Source organism: Corythoichthys intestinalis, chromosome 4 (genome assembly GCF_030265065.1).
Source record: "Corythoichthys intestinalis isolate RoL2023-P3 chromosome 4, ASM3026506v1, whole genome shotgun sequence".
NCBI classification, from domain to species: domain Eukaryota; kingdom Metazoa; phylum Chordata; class Actinopteri; order Syngnathiformes; family Syngnathidae; genus Corythoichthys; species Corythoichthys intestinalis.
In genome coordinates this window covers 18,480,164-18,496,946 of record NC_080398.1, presented here as the reverse complement: position 1 = coordinate 18,496,946, position 16,783 = coordinate 18,480,164, and the positions used below count along the sequence as shown (strand labels likewise).

The following is a 16,783-nucleotide window of genomic DNA, read 5'->3' as shown; positions in this document are numbered from 1 at the left end:
GAATGGGCGTTTTCTTTCAGTGACACATTTTTCTTTCCACTCTGGGCTATCAGTGGCCATTTGTGTCATCCTGCCCTTGGTTGTCAAGGTAACAAAAGCACACTCGACATTGGTCCCAATGGACAGGGGGTGAGGTAAGAAGTACATCATGAGACAGTCTGGAGTACATGTATAGTATAAGTGACTTTACAGATGAATACGTGCAGCAATTTTGCACTTAAGCAATACCGTTGTATTATTGTATGATTTAATAATCTGATCTAAGTGTCCAACCTGAGAGGAAGGCCACCTTCTCCTTGAGGATAGGAAGCACATCAATGGCCTTCATGTCTTCATTGCGATGAAAACCTAGACAAAGAACAAAAGTGGTCAGAAATGAAAGGACCACCAGAATTATTAACTTCTATACATCCATTTTTACACAGCCTATCCTTGTCTGGGTCATGAGGTGCTGGAGCCTATCCGAGCTGAGTCGGGCTAAAGGCTGACCACACCCTAAACTGGTCGCCAGTCAGTCAAAGGGCTCACACAGAAACAGATAACCATTCGCACTCACAATCACACTGCCACAGAGTGGGAATCGATCCCACGCTGCCTTTGCCGAATTCAGGCGAATGTACCACTACACTATCAGCGACAATTTGTAACTTGTCAAAACAAATTAAATTACCATTAAGTTTTGATTTCATTTCCCAAAGTACACCAAAGTACCAAGTACACAATGGACATCGTGTCTGTGCATGTTCTGAATACAGACATGAAGACATTAACCATTCTAGAGACACCATGGAACAGTGTTGTTTTCGTCTACGATTACCGTATTTTTTGGACTATAAGTCGCAGTTTTTTTCATAGTTTGGCTGGGGGTGAGACTTATACTCAGGAGCGACTTATGTGTGAAATTATTAACACATTATGACATCATTTCACATGTTATTTTGGTGTTTTGGAGTGACACTGATGGTTTGGTAAACTTGTTAGCATGTTGTTTATGCTATAGTTATCTGAATAACTCTTAATAGCTATGTTGTGTTAACATACCGGCCACGTTCGCATTTCGTTGTTCATGCGTCAAGTAACATTATTTATACTGTACACTTATTCAGCATGTTGTTCTCTATTGTATTTTTATATTAAATTGCCTTTCAAGATGACATATCTGTTCTATGTGCTGGATTTTATCAAGTAAATTTCCCCCAAAAATGTGACTTATACTCCGGTGCGACGTATACTCAGGTGTGACTTATAGTCCGAAAAATACGGTAATACAACAAAAATATTTCGCCAATGACAATTTTTTTCATGACAATGACAAGCTAAAAATGTGGCTTAGGAGACTAGAACGTAACGAGACCAATGCCAGTTTTTGTGTGACGAAATGATAACGAGCATCTTGCTTCTTTGGAAACACGGTAAATTTGTTTACTTATCTTGGCAAGAGAGAATATGCAATGTTGCTTTAGCCTTGAAAGGTCTGTGATCACCCCCCCCAACAAAAAAAAAATCAATTTCAGTTTCAGACTTGCTAACAATCTTTTAAAGTTGAGTATGCTTAGACTACTTTTTTAACCATGACACGTGTAGGCATTTGTAAAAAAACAAAAAAACAAAACAAAGAATCAAAGTCAAATGAAGTACTGTAAATTAAGAAATGAAACTGCTGCTTGATTTCATAACGGAAAAAGAAGAATACATGATCATGTTTATCATGTGTAAGGCCTGATACAAATCCAATCACACCCAATATCATGTTAAAATTTAAAAAGTTAAAATAAAAAAAAACATACATTTGCTGTAATATCCTGTAACTAAATTTAGCCTAGAGATAAGTGACTTAACAAGACTTCTTCTGCCAAAAATAAAGTGCTAATGACTATTAACAATAAACGCGAAAATTTGTTGAACATAGGCAGGCCAAACTGATAACCCAAATATTCAAATCCAGGACTTGGGCATTTGCTTGCAAACTGTCATTCAAGAAATCCTATCATCACCCTTTATTGCACGTGCAATAAATGTAACAATACAACCACAGCTGCAATCATTTCTCTTTACTTCAAATAAACTAATTAAAAAGTCTGCCAAGCATGAATCACATATTTTCAATCCCTGCTCGTGTGTCGCACACTCATAATAAAAGCAATCCATTATACAGACAGTCAGAGGACCTGTAATATGATCTGCAATTTATACCTTTGGTCACAGTGGGCTCTTTTTTTAATTTTTAATTTGATGTAGAAGATGGATGGATAGCTAGCTAGACGAGCAGAGATGAAAGTATCCCTGCAAAAGACTGTGACACATCGATCATCTAGTTGATCCGCTAAGCACACGACAGGTAGTTAATCATTTAGCAGTGCAGGCTTATTAGATGTCTCCATTCGAATGCACGTACTGTATGCATGTAGTCAGATAGAAAACATTATGCTGTATGATTGCATATTTGCATGCATGCATTAGTTAGTAAACTCTTGACAACAACGTCAGTAACAGTAATACTGGAACACCAGCAAGATTTAAATTTATCCTTTTTTCTCAAAACAGTTGCTGGAAGAAGCAGGCTAACAGTGGAAATAAAATGTTTTCCAGTCATATTTTAAGAAACTGTCAGCTTCATCCTTAGTTTTACTACTTATTTACTTTTTACTGTACTGTATCTCTAGTAACTTGAAGTAGAATATTTCAAGATTAGCCACCCCTTGGTTTCTAGATGAGATATTGGAGACAACACAAAACCACTGAATACAGAGGGGGAGACAAAATTGAAGCTTACATGCTGAGGTCACAGAATGAGCGTGGGACTAAAGAAGTTCATGGTTCGTTTTAAAATTAGGTCTCTGTAGGATGTCTTTGCTTTTTGATATCAAAATATATTGGTACGATGTGAAAACAATTGCAGGGGTATTGGACTGAAATGTATCAGATTGCCTGCGCTCAGCTGGGCATTCTTCTTGTCTTCAGAACTGCAATTCAACAATATGAATGTTTAGCTTTTTCTTCTGATGTATGATTTGTGTAAACATTTTTTTTTTTGTTCTACAGTGGACCAGACACACATGCATTGCTATATTTTACATTTCCTCCTGAGGCCCCTTTTACTTTTGATTACAACACAGATTTGAAACATCCTTCAAACCAAAATTATGCAGTGTGTGAGTTCATTCAATTAGATGAAACTAGAATAAATGCCTTAAATTTGGACTCCAACAGGAACCATTTATAGACCAAACCCTAAATTGCAATATGTGTGGTAACAAAAATGTCTCTCTTCCAGGCACCTCAACTTTTCTAAGGGATCTGAATGGAACCCAACTGAATATATGTATAGAGCTTTCCCACTTCACAACATTGTAACAAACTGGCATAGAAACTTGATCTGCCACCTTGAAGACAGTTGTCATTTTTTTCCCTGAACAAAAGGTATTTTTTTTCTTCCCCATCTAATCTTTTGTTTTTACATATATGGTATCCAGTTATCAAGACAAGGAGAGGATATGACTATCGAGTCACTAGAGTTTAAAAACACAACACAAAACATATTTTATACTGTGATGATGAATGAACCCCTTTGCTTTGTTTTTAATGTTAATGCTAGGGGAACTATTCGTTACTTGACACACATTTTGTTCTGTCACCTGATACTGTATATGAAATGCTTCCCAACTAATTTTCAAAAGATGTTTTAGGTAACAGGGTTGAAAAATCCAATTGTTCCAGTTTTATATTTCCATATTTCTTCTGATGGCTGACTTTGTTCCAACTCCTAAGTCTTTTTCAGCTATTCTAATATCCCACAAGTGATTTATTTTTAATCAGAGCTATATGAACTCACATGCAAACTGTCACACAGCAAGACTGATGAATTTCATACATCATTTCTGGGCCCAGGCCGAGTGTGTGAACCATACTATAGGGTGTTTTTAAATGCAAAAGTTGGCGGTTTGTCACACTGGTCTGGTTGTGTTCACTTTGGCGACATGGTGAGGCAAGAAAAGTAGGAAATTTAAGGACATGATTGTTCATGTGAGTTAGATTAGAAAGGAATTTCATATAACATCCATTAAATCTTATTTTTATGCACAAGCTGGTGACTATGCTATTAATAATGACATCACCAAATATGGGAAATGCTCTGTTTAAACTGGGAAGACTGATTTGCGCTCGCAACAGTGGACAATTCATAGAGGTATGAATGTTTACAGGCATGTGTAACTTAAGGAGCCTTCTTTATGGGACACATTATATGTCCTATATTACGTGAACACATTAAGGACCATTTCAGAAGGCGTAATATAAAAAATATTGCGGCATATGTAAATTTGAAGCGCAGCACTACCCACAATACTTTTAACATCAAAGTTTAAATGATTAATATGTGGTACATTACATAACATTTATTTGTAATAGTAAATACAGTGAAGTAAGTATTTGAACACCCTGCTATTTTGCAAGTTCTCTCACATAGAAATCAGAGGGGTCTGAAATTTTCAGCATAGATGTCTGTCCAGTGTGAGAGAGGGAATCTAAAAATCAAAATCTAGAAATCACAATGGATGATTTTTAAATGATTTATTTGTGTGATGCAGCTGCAAATAAGTATTTGAACACCTGAGAAAACTAATGTAAATATTTGGTACAGTAGCCTTTGTTTGCAATTACAGAGGGCAAACGTTTCCTATAGTTTTTCACCAGGTTTGCACACACTGCAGGAGGGATCTTGGCCCACTCCTCCACACAGATCTTCTCTAGATCAGTCAGGTTTATGGGCTGTCGCTGAGTTTGAGCTCCCTCCAAAGGCTAGGCCATGCTAGAACCTTGATATGCTTCTGATGGAGCCACTCCTTGGTTTTCCTGGCTGTGTGCTTTGGGTCACTGTCATGCTGGAAGACCCAGCCACGACCCATCTTCCACGCTCTGGCTGAGGGAAGGAGGTTGCTTCCCAAAATCTTACAATACAGGGCTCCAGTCATCCTCTCTTTAATACAGTGCACTCATCCTGTCCCATGCGCAGAAAAACACCCCCAAAGCATGATGCTACCACTCCCATGCTAAACAGTAGGGACGGTGTTCTTGGGATAGTACGCATCATTCTTCTTCCTCCAAACACGGTTAGTGGAATTATAACCAAAAGGTTCAGTTTTTCTCTCATCTAGCCACAAAACTTGCTCCCATGACTCCTCTGCATCATCCAAATTGTCATAGGCAAACTTAAAACGGACCTTGACATTTGCGGTTTTGAGCAGGGGAACCTTTCGTGCCGTGCATGATTTCAAGCCTTTTGGAGGTGTACAATTTTGTCTCTGGTGTCTTTGGACAGCTCGTTGGTCTTAGTCATGTTACAAGTCTGAATCTTACTGATTGTATGGGGCGGACAGTTGTATTTCTGCATCGATCAACCTTAAACAGGTGCATCTGATTCAGGATAATACATGGAGTGGAGGTTGATTTTTAATAGGCGGACTAACAGGCCTTTCACGGTCAGAATTCCAGCTGATAGACAGGTATTCAAATTCCTTATTTGCAGCTGTCTCACATAAATATTTTTTTTAAAAATCATGCATTGTGATTTCTGGATTTTTTTTTTTTTTAGATTATCTCTCTCACGATGGACATAATTTTACGATGAAAATTTCAGACTCCTCCATAATTTCTGAGTGGGAGAACTTGCAAAATAGCAGGGTGTTCAAATACTTATTTTCTTCACTGTAAATACAGGTAGTGCATGCCGTTTAAAAGAATGCATGAACTTGGGTATTCTGGCCACACCTTTCGGGCAACTACATAGTTGGGGATTATACTTTTGGCCACAATTGCCTCTTTTTGTAGTTTTAGTGTGCAGTTGCAGTGTTGTGTCCTGTAGGTGCTGTCTTTGGTAGGGACGTCGTTTTGTCATGGGCTGCACAACAAGTACTTACAACAGTAAAGTCTAGAATGGGCAGTCACAAGCTTGTCTTGTCAGCTGTGTGAAAACTACAAAACACGCACACACCCGACACACATATTGATGCAAACAACCATGAGTTAAATCTCTGTGTCTCTCAACCTATTTACTGTATATTCATGTACACAGTACACACATTTTCTGTTATTTCTTTACAGTTGAGTACAAGTCATCATATCCATGTCTTGGGTAAACCACTTAAAAAGATCCTCAGTTGAGTTGTGTGACCTTCAGCCAGTGCTGGCAGGAGGCATGATGACTGTGGTAAGCTCAACTTTCAATGGGTTTCTCATATTGTTGTTACAGTGTGACTTACAGTAAAAATAACACTTCACTCATACAACAACTCCTTGGCCTGAATATAACCCTGAGAGATACAAAGCGAGATTAATGTGTCACAATAATTCGACAATGTAGGGACTTTTGTACTGATGACTGAAATCTCACATTGCTGTTCGGAAAATGATATATGTTGATTCTAACGTTGTGTAAATCTTGGTAAAAAATAGGTACTGTTCCATTTAAAAGGAAAATGTGACTGACATTTTAACACATGTTGTCCAATCTACAGTAGTAGTTGTTTACCAGCTTATTTGCAATTCAAAGGCAGCTTAAACAGCAGACTAGAGGCTTTCATTGGAGGAAAAACTATCTTACAGAGCAAACTGCAAGTATATTAGAGTGTATAGTTTAAGCAGTTTTTTGCTGCTTTGTCTTCTACTCACTCCTGATGTAATGCTTGTGGTTTTATAATTCTGCTACAACTATTTCTATGTTCATTTCACACCTTGGTAGGCCTGATTAACAAACTTTCCTCTGAGGAGATTAACAAATACCCAAGTTATTCTTCCCATTGGCTTTGATGTCATCATTCATGACACAATGCAGTGCTCTCACTCCCTCCCTATGGTACCCCTGGCCTCACTATTGGCAACTGTCTGCATCACTTAACGTTACTTAATTATTTCTTACTTAAGAATATTTAGTCCATGATCAACAGTACCTGAATAAAAAAACAGTGAGGTTTAAAAAAATATATATTTAAAAGATTGTTGAAAGGTTGTTGACCTCTCCTCTCCTAAAGTTCATATTGAAAAGGATAACACTCGAAATGGAATCTTGTGTGTGTCGAAGAAATAAACAAAGTGAAACATCATCAACTTAATCTATGTGATACAGGGCCGGCCCAGGCCATTTGGGGGCCCTAAGCAAAATAATGCAAAGGGGCCCATATTTTTGGCCCACCATTTCGTCACAGTGTACTGTGAAACCCATACATGCAATCCAAGCCATACGTCCATATTTTGTATATTAATCAGATTTTGTTGCACTGCATACTTCAAACTTCTCACCCCAAATGATTGTCAGTACTTACAGTAGATAGCACCAAACCTTTTTCTAAAAGAGGAAAGAAAGAAGTTAAGGAAGAACTTTTATTTTTTAAAGCTTGTAATCAAGTATCAAAACTCACAAAAGTTAAATAAAGCAAACTGTAGTAAACAAAATAGAATATAAATTAAACAATTGCCAGATTGGGGACCCCCTAGTGGTCAGGGGCCCTAAGCAGCTGCATAGTCTGCGTATAGGCTGGGCCGGCCCTGATGTGATACACTGAGTGAATGACTTGCAATCATCCCTAAAACAAACTAGCAAGGCCTGGCAACAATCGCAAAAGAAGAAAGTATTTTTTTCATATGGTATTGTACTGTACTACTGATGTATTTGCATTTGAAATTAAAGCCTTGGTGACAAGTGTTGTGATATGCTTTCAGGTACAGCTTGATGTTTTCTAATGGTTTGTACAACAATGTGTCAGATATATTCTACAACTTTAACACGGTAAATACGTTACCATATATCTTTTAGTGAAACCTGGTCGAGCTTTCAGTCAAATTACTGGCACACTGTAAAAGCAATATGATTTGTGTTTTAGTCTATCAGCTTGTGAGACAAAATTAAACTACAAACAGTCCTGCATTTAGCTGGAATGTTAGTTCGTTTTCCTGATTTGCTGCACTTGCTAAATGACTTCCCAAATGGAAGTTGAACTGATGCATCATTTAGGCCATCTGTGTTAGTGTTTTCTACTAATGCATTGCATATGCTCAAGAGCCTGACCAATTGTATGCATCTTTAAATAATGCAGCATGGGAGATGTAATGGCACCATATACTTTATTTATATCTTGACTGTTCCACAATCATTTCATCATATTGATCCACTTGGCGGACAACAACATAAAATACTGTATAAGTGCATCTTCGCCAGCAACATGTACCAATTATGGAGTCCCAGAATGACACCAAATAAATTACTGTATTTTCATATTCCATTTAAATGTAGACCAGTGTGAGTGTGGAACAAGCATTTTAGACAATGTTTTGAAGACACGCGAAAGCATGCATTTTGGAAAGAGGGCAGTATGCATTGGTAATAGGGATGAGCACCACCAACTTTCACACCAGTAAGCAGTCTTCTGTACATTCCCTTTAACAATGTGACGGAACAGGATACTGGTTTGCTCAGTTGATGGTTGACAGACGCTTGGTATGAGGAAGTATGAGCAGACCTGAGGGGCACTGTCAATTAATTTTGTTAAGCTCTGCCCACTAAAATGAACACTGGTGTCCGTATCTGTCTGACTAGGGTTAGGGTAACTTTTGCACTCATACGCAAGACCAGCAATCTACCTTTTACCAGAACTTAAACCTCATCTCGCACAGCAAAATTACACATTTCATTCACAAAATTGTTACTTGGTCTGGGTGTGGTCTGGCTGGCATGATATGAAATACACTTGTGTCGTGTCTTACGCTACAGTCAACAGCAGCATCTATAAAAACAAAGGGGACCTGAGTAAATACTACCTAAAAATGCTGGTATGAAAATAAAAATGGTATACTGCATGGACTATACAGCCACAAGAAAAAAATACGAATGGAGTTTTAGACATGCTTCTACAGTTCTAGAAAAGTTTTCTTACATGCTACGTAGACTGCCACATTTAAGCTACTTTAGCAAAGAAGTAAATAAACAGTGTGAGTGTATGATTTTAAAAAATCCATTACCTGAGAGTCTGATCAGAACTTTCCCTGCTTGAGCATATTGCCAGCTATGGTTGTCCAACACCGCCATTTATACAAAACCGTCCTGAACACAACTTTAACAGCCTAGGCAAATGTTGCACCCTTGGTAAGCTCGAGCATGACCAGCTTCCAACCACTCTTGCTTTCTGACTGTAACATGGTTGCATGGCAAGAAGGCATCCAGAGAAAAGCAGAACCATATATCGACTAATGTCCTGTCACCCATTGAGCGGCAGAAACGCACTGCCAACTCTTTTTTGCTGACACAACTGTCTTTTCTTTGCCTTGTCCCTCCATGTCAGTAACCCCTCCCCAAGACAAGATTTAGGAACAACGAATGCTTTGCATTACCAGCCCATGATTGCCTGAGGAGCTACTCCACAAAAAACTGTGAGAAGTTAAACCAGCCAAATACAGTTATTGTATACTGTTAGATTTTTGGTTGGAATAGGCTTTAATAATGATTGCTTCTCATCCTTTGTGTTCTCTCTCTACTTAGATAAAAAATAAAATAAAATAAAATTGTAATATAAATATTTCTTATAGCCATTGTTTAATGATCTTAAAACAAATACGTTTGCAATTTCCGTTTCAATGCAGACCATAGAAAGACTCAAATTATTAAGCTACTTCTTTACAATCAAACGTTTCTGAATCAGTACAAGTCGTACATTTGTTTGTCATCAATTCACATTTCCAGTTCCGTTACTTTAAATCCAGCGTCCTTAAATACTTTATAATACTATCTACTAATTGTGGATAGTAGCCATGGATCCAAAGCTGTAAATCCGTTTGTGTTGCTGAGAATGGCTATTCTGTGAAATGTAGAAGCGTGGTCATACTGGACATGATCATAGTCACAAAAGATAACCCTTAGGGTAAGTGATCCGAATGATTAATGCCTTATAATTCTAACTGAAGGGCTAGGGTAATAAACTTCTTGATCTTTCCAACTGCCGATAAAAAAGTAAAAATCCAAAGCAGCAGATGAATGATAAATGTGACTCAATAGTTGTTGTCATCTCGTTTCAGTTACAGATGACATGATAGGCTTTTCTGGTGTCGAGTTAAAAAATTACATCTACATTTGTACTGTATATTGCGGCATATTCTATGTAGGTCACATTTCTTACTGATACAACTAGAATAAATAACTGTGAGGTACTGTTACCTCACAAACATAAAAGTAATGGAAATTGGATTAGCTATGTGCTTTTAGCTAGTGCCATAACTTCATAACCTCAAGAATGGAATACAGGTAGTTCCCGGGTTATGACATTCCCGACCTACGCGATTTTGACTTTACGACGCGTGTCTCGTCTGCAGTTTTTTTTTTTTTTTTAAATCGCGTAACAGCGTCTGCCACCTCTCAGCATTGATGGTAAGTACAGTAAATTATTTGCCATTTACTTTTGCTACTTTTGCTCATTAGGTCTAATTAATCTAAATGGTGGATTTCTACAGTAATAGCTATGTATAACTGGTATTTCATTATACTACAATTACGTGGGTCCGCTTACCTTTGTTGTACTCGGCCTTGTCTGACGTCAATGCCATTTGAAGAAGAACTATGGTGTGATTAGTGTTACCAGAGGGAAGTAATATCTTTTTTTTTTTTTTGACTTTCATTTATTAATATGACGTAAAATACATGTTTTGGGATAGTTTTTTTTGTTTTTTTTTTTACATTTGGAGGGTGTTAAAAGGTACATTAAGGGTTAATTCAGACTTAGGTGGAATTTCGGGTTACATCGCCAGCCTAGGAACACAACTCGTTCGTAACCCGGGGACTACCTGTACAATATAAAACAGAATGAATACGTTCACAGTTAAATAAGAACTTTAACCCATTCAGGGACAGTGGCCACTAGAGTGGACAGCTAGTGTATTATTTATGATCATGCTTAAGGAGTTGTATAAAAACTTGAGAATTGGGATTTAGGCCATTTAGTTCATTAGAATTTGTGCATGAAATGGTTTTATAAAAACTTGAGGTGAAGTGATAGAAGGGAAGACTGTGGATAACATGATGCTAAAACAAAATGGATAAAACAGGAAAGTTGGATTGTGAAGCAAAGAATTCAAACACACTTCCTTAACTATCTGGTATATCTTCATTGGATCTTGGCTGTTTGTGATCTACTGTTGGGCTCGGCAGTGAGAGCCGAGCCACACACAGGTAAACACCCAGTCAAAGTTTAGCATGAAAATTAGTACGAGTAGCCAAATTTCTGCATTGCTGCACTATTTATGGAGTTAGAATATTTTGTTTTAACCAAGTAATGTTTTGATTGTGCATTCAAAGTTTATAGGTTGTTGTTGTAAAGCACTTTGGGGACCTTTCGGGTTTTGTAAAGAGCTATATAAATACATTGGATGGATAGATGGATAGATGGATAGATGGATAGATAGATAGATGGATAGATGGATAGATAGATAGATGGATAGATGGATAGATGGATAGATAGATAGATGGATAGGTAGATAGGTAGATAGGTCGGTCGGTCGGTCGGTCGGTCGGTCGGTCGGTCGGTCGGTCGGTCGGTCGGTCGGTCGGTCGGTCGGTCGGTCGGTCGGTCGGTCGGTAGGTAGGTCGGTAGGTAGGTAGGTAGGTAGGTAGGTAGGTAGGTAGGTAGGTTATGGAGAAACAAAATGAATAAAAAATACATCCCAAATGTTAGGGATTCAATTTAGGGTGCATTGCAATTGCCACATTTGGGCTGGTAACAATGAGTGAGATATAAATACAAGAACAAACAGTTTTGAGATATTAGTTTACGGTTTAAATGGGGCCTCCAATTTGCTTTTAACATAATAAGGAAGGGGGCGTGGTGACATGGTGCCTGATAAACCTTTGTCTTTAACTGGTGCACCTCATTTTGACAGGTCTTACAGTAGAGGGAGACCTATTGAGGCAATCTGTTAAGACAAAAACCACTGAACAACAAATGTTTTCGAGTTGGACATGTGCGCATAATGCTCCCTTGATATTTTTGCCTTTCCGTCCTGTATCCATGCCTAGATCCGTGCTCAGTGTAATCAGCATGATAAAGGAAGACAAGGCCTTTTTCAGTATTGAGTAGCATGTGCAACTATCTGTATTTAAGACTCCTTTTGAAAACAGTAGAAACTCACAGTGTAGCCAGCTGAGTTGCATAAATACATCAATGAATGAGACAAAGCAGCATGGGAGCACACTTTATACAGCTCAAGGAACACCATTCATCAGCTTCCTCAATACAAACTTTGCTCAATCCACCGATTGTACTGACACACAACAACAAAAAAACTGCCAACAAGCCACAGTACACCAAATAACACTTCACAGACAGGCCTCACAAGGGACAGAAGTGTGTTTGTCTTAGTTTGTATATGAGTACATCTCCATTGCTGCCCCAGAGCACAGCGTAGGAAATAGGAAGTTTAAAGAATGGGTTGGAAATAACAGCACATCTGTTAAGGACCAGATGGGAGGTGAACTGATGACATGATACAAAATGCTAAGGAAAGTGAAGATGAGGTGGATGGAAGATTTTGGGGAACATCGTTCTTGAAAGATTTCACACCAGACTGGTGGATGGAATCAACGACAGATTTGCATTTCCCAAAAATTCTGTTCAAACAGATGACTACACTGACTGCAGTTTCAGGTACAACAGTATGAGGTAGTTAGAGGTCTTAAGAGTAAATGATAGAGTGACCTCTTCTGTCACAAGCCCTATTCTTACACACTCAGTCACGACTGGAAGTGTTTTAACATCTAAATCTAAATGGGAATCACAAACACAGTGGTACCTCTACATACAAAGTTAATTGGTTCCAGGACTTCCAGGACCTTGTTTGAAAGTTGAAATGGTCGTATGTCGAGCAGGATTTTCCCATAAGAATACATTACAATTCCATGTATTCGTTCCACAGACCAAAAACCTACACTAAATTCTCAATAATATCGATATTAATATTGCAAATATCAATTACAAAGAGCAAAACAAATACATTAGAAATAAAAATCGAAATAATAATATAATAATAGCAATAATAATACCTGTAATACTGTAACAAACCGGGTTCTAATGTGGCGAATGTGTTTGTGTGGTGTACCTGAACGCATCGCGTGGCTGAGTGAGCCTTTTTAGTTTCACTTTCACTTTGTTTCCTTACTGCGGGGGACAACACTAGGCGCAAGTTGATGGAATAAATGACACTTGACGAAGCTGGCGATTTCTTTGGCGATGTTACTACAATAATAATTGCCACCTTAACTTTTAAAGACTGGCGAACGGAGGAGGACTGTCATAGACCTTCTACGGCTGTATTTTTGAGCGAGCCATATGACGGATGCTCACCCTACACTCATATTTTTGTATCATATCTATCTTCATGCCAATGGTAACGGTAAGCATTACCATTTTCCCTTTTTTTTCACCACCTGCACTAGCATTGTTGGAACCCATGTTGATTCCCTTTACAAGAATATCTGCCATGCGTCCGTCTCGCGTGAAAACAAATAAACTGCAGTGCTGTCATAGAGCGTTGTATTTCGAGCATGTCGTCGGATGTAGAAACAAATGGTGAGTCAAATTTTACGTCGTATGTAGAAAACATCGGGTGTCAAAGCGATCTTATGTCGCGGTACCACTGTATTAAAAAAAAAAAAACCAAAAAAACATGCTGGTACATTGAAGTAACAGTCAATCTCTAACCATATCCTATTAAATTGGGCAGGGATATTAACGATTGATTGATATCATGACGTGATATAGCACAATCTCCTAGATGCAACATGCACTATTACACATGATAATTATTAGGGATGGGAATTGATAGGATTTTTACAATTCCGATTCCATTATCGATATTGCTTAATGATTCGATTTTTTATCGATTCTCTTATTGATTCTAATTTGGGGAAAAAGAACAAACGTTTTTATTGTCATTGAGTTTGTTTAATCAGAAGTCACAACCTTACAAACTCACGAGGTCAAAAGAGGCCCAAAGCCTCAATATTAACTGTGGCAATAAGTGGCAAATGCACAAGACACATGTGTAACATTTTACTGAAACATTTTTCTAATAGAAATTAAAAAATATTGGTATATATTGGTAGATAGGTCGTTGTTCTGTTGGCAATATTTGTTAAACTTGCAGGGGTCCCCAAACTTTTTCCTGTGAGTGCCACATAACTTTTCCCTTCTGTGATGAGGGGCCGGGGTCAGTTTGTAACAGAAAAAGTGTGACGATTGCAGGAGTGCCTGAATGTCAAAAATTATTGTTTTCAGAAAGCCACAATCAAATAACCCTTTCTGGATTCTTCACGGAACAAAAGTAAATAAAATAAAAAATAATAATATAATAATAATAAATAATAATAACACTATTAATCAAAAAGATAATAACCAAATAACCCTCTCTGAGTTCTTCACAGAAAAAGGCCAGAAAATAAATAACACAATTGAGAAAAAAAAAAATCAAAATGCTCTCTGGTATTGTTCAGGGGGCCGGACCAAATGTGGAGGCGGGCCGTTTCCGGCCCGCGGGCCATAGTTTGGGGACCCCTGAAAGTGTATTATTTACCAGTATATTGAAATGCATGCCTTTTAGTTTTTATAGTGCTTTCATGCTCAAGTGGGGGCGCCCTTGCGCTTCCTCACGTGAAGAAGAACGCACTCACGTGAAGAAGAGCGCGCTTACAGGCGAAGAAGAAATGCCGCATCCAAGCGAGTGAGCGAGTTAGTGAGAGAGGGAAACACTGGCGCTACATTCTTTGTCAATGTTTGTAAATTATCTACAGAGGCAACTCCTGTATGTATCATCTTTTGTGTTGTTGTTGTGTGTTCCCACTCGCGATCGGACACTTAAGTCCAGTTGTGTAGTGGTTTGAACGATGTGCTAATGCTAGCGAACGCATGCTAACCGTTTTGTTATTACTGTAGTAGCAGCTAATCATCGCTGATTTACGTTGATGCAAACCTGTTTGTTATTGGGGACGAAATTGATTTGTTTCATTTCTATTTTTAGTTTCACTCTTCAAGTGATGGTTGAATAAAGTCAGCAAATTATACCAACGTCTTCTGTATCGTCATTTGGGAGTTTAGCTAGCTGTATAGCCTGGACTGAGCCTTACCGACTCGGTGAGGACAGTGCAGTCGTATTCCCTCCCAATGCAGTTATCTCCACCTTGCAATTACTGCAAGTCGTTTTGTTGTAATTTTTCCTCGAGAAGTGAAGACACACTTTCGGGCATTTGAACCTACGTGCTGTCATTGTTATGTTTACGGCTACCATGCTCGTGCTAAAACATTGTAACCTTTCATTTTCACCCTATTTCCTGGTGAAGTGTAGCCAAACTTTGGAGCGGGTGGTTCTTGGCGCCATGCTAGTTTGATGCATCTGGACAACAAGACACGGCACGACGCAATATGTGTCTTTAGGAATTGTTAAAGGGATCGTTCAGCCTTTTTCATTGTGATGTCGAGGCCTCGACACACTAGGAACCGGTTCGGAATTGGAATCGGATTTCGATTCCCACCCCTAATAATTATACAGTGACATGTTTTTATTGAGTGACATTAACATTTATGTACAGTAGTTCTATACTGGAATATTGTACAATATCCAGATCAAATTCTTAACATTGTGACATCAGATATACAGAAGGTCGTTTAAAATGCAAATAAAAAAGACAAAGAATCTATTCTGACAGTCATAACATTTTACTGCAAAATTGTCGTGTCATCCAAAACAACAAAGACAGCTTTGTACTGAGTAACATCCTAATCTAATCAGAGTTTGTAATTACAAAGGGATTTTCATTTGTGAAGAAATATTTCTAAAGAGGTGATAGACTGTATTTTTCTTCTTAAAGTCAGTGAAATGCAATTAATAGAGAAATTGCAGTAGGCAAAAATTACAAGCACTATCTGCTGCTGAGCAATTGCTTTTGTTTACCTTCTTCACAAGAACATTTTGTCACAAATATCTGCATTGATCATAGACCAGCAGTCTCTATGTCTACGTTCAAACAAACAGAAACAGACAAAGCATGACGATTTAATCCTTTTGTTTGTTCATGCAAGTTGTATGCGTCTTTTGAAGCCATGCCAATTTTGTACATTGAAAATTTGCTGCAAGTGTATTGTTTGCTAATTTTCTCTTCCCTGCTTTTTTGACAACTATCAAAGCAATATGCATCTCTCCTCTCTGCCTCTATTCCTCTGTGAATAGATTCTCACTAGACTAGTCCTCCACAAAGACTGCTCTCCTGTTGAGTAAACACCCAACAGACAGGGAACTTAGTTTTTGGCCAGGAGGTGGTCAGTGGATGCAACAGCTCTGGAGCGTTGCTACAACTCTGAAAACAACTGTCTTAAACAAACAGGCCTAGTTGTTGAAATATCTGCATGCATGAACACACACAAATGTGAGCATGCATGCACACACTCCACACTGATGTGATGGCTATTGGTACAAAATGGTTTAATCAACAGGTAAACAATATCAGAATCCATTTGCATCCAATTATACAATACACACAATGGTTACCCATGAAAAACCTAACCAAAAGCAGCAAATGATATAACCAATGGAAGAGTGCTCGGACTTTCGGAAAATATATCAATTTTCTTAACTATAAAGAAGTCCCAAATCAGATTTCCTCAGTTTGATCTTGCTGAGGCTTTGACATGAACATGCAGTTGACAAGTACCGTATTTTTCGGACTATAAGTCGCAGTTTTATTCATAGTTTGGCAGAGGGT

General features: G+C 38.2%; 1 protein-coding gene across 5 annotated transcripts in view; it reads right to left on the bottom strand.

Moving 5' to 3' along the window:
- The window catches only part of triob (trio Rho guanine nucleotide exchange factor b), a 192,518-nt gene that overhangs the window by 125,071 nt on the left and 50,664 nt on the right, over positions 1-16,783 (bottom strand). For all 5 annotated transcript variants that reach the window (XR_009063064.1, XR_009063065.1, XM_057835071.1 and 2 more), the window contains exon 3: positions 274-348. Coding sequence is in view for 3 of the 5 variants with exons in the window: in XM_057835071.1 (XP_057691054.1) it covers positions 274-348 (75 nt within the window). In the remaining 2 variants the exon portion in view is untranslated. The remainder of the gene's footprint in view (positions 1-273; positions 349-16,783) is intronic.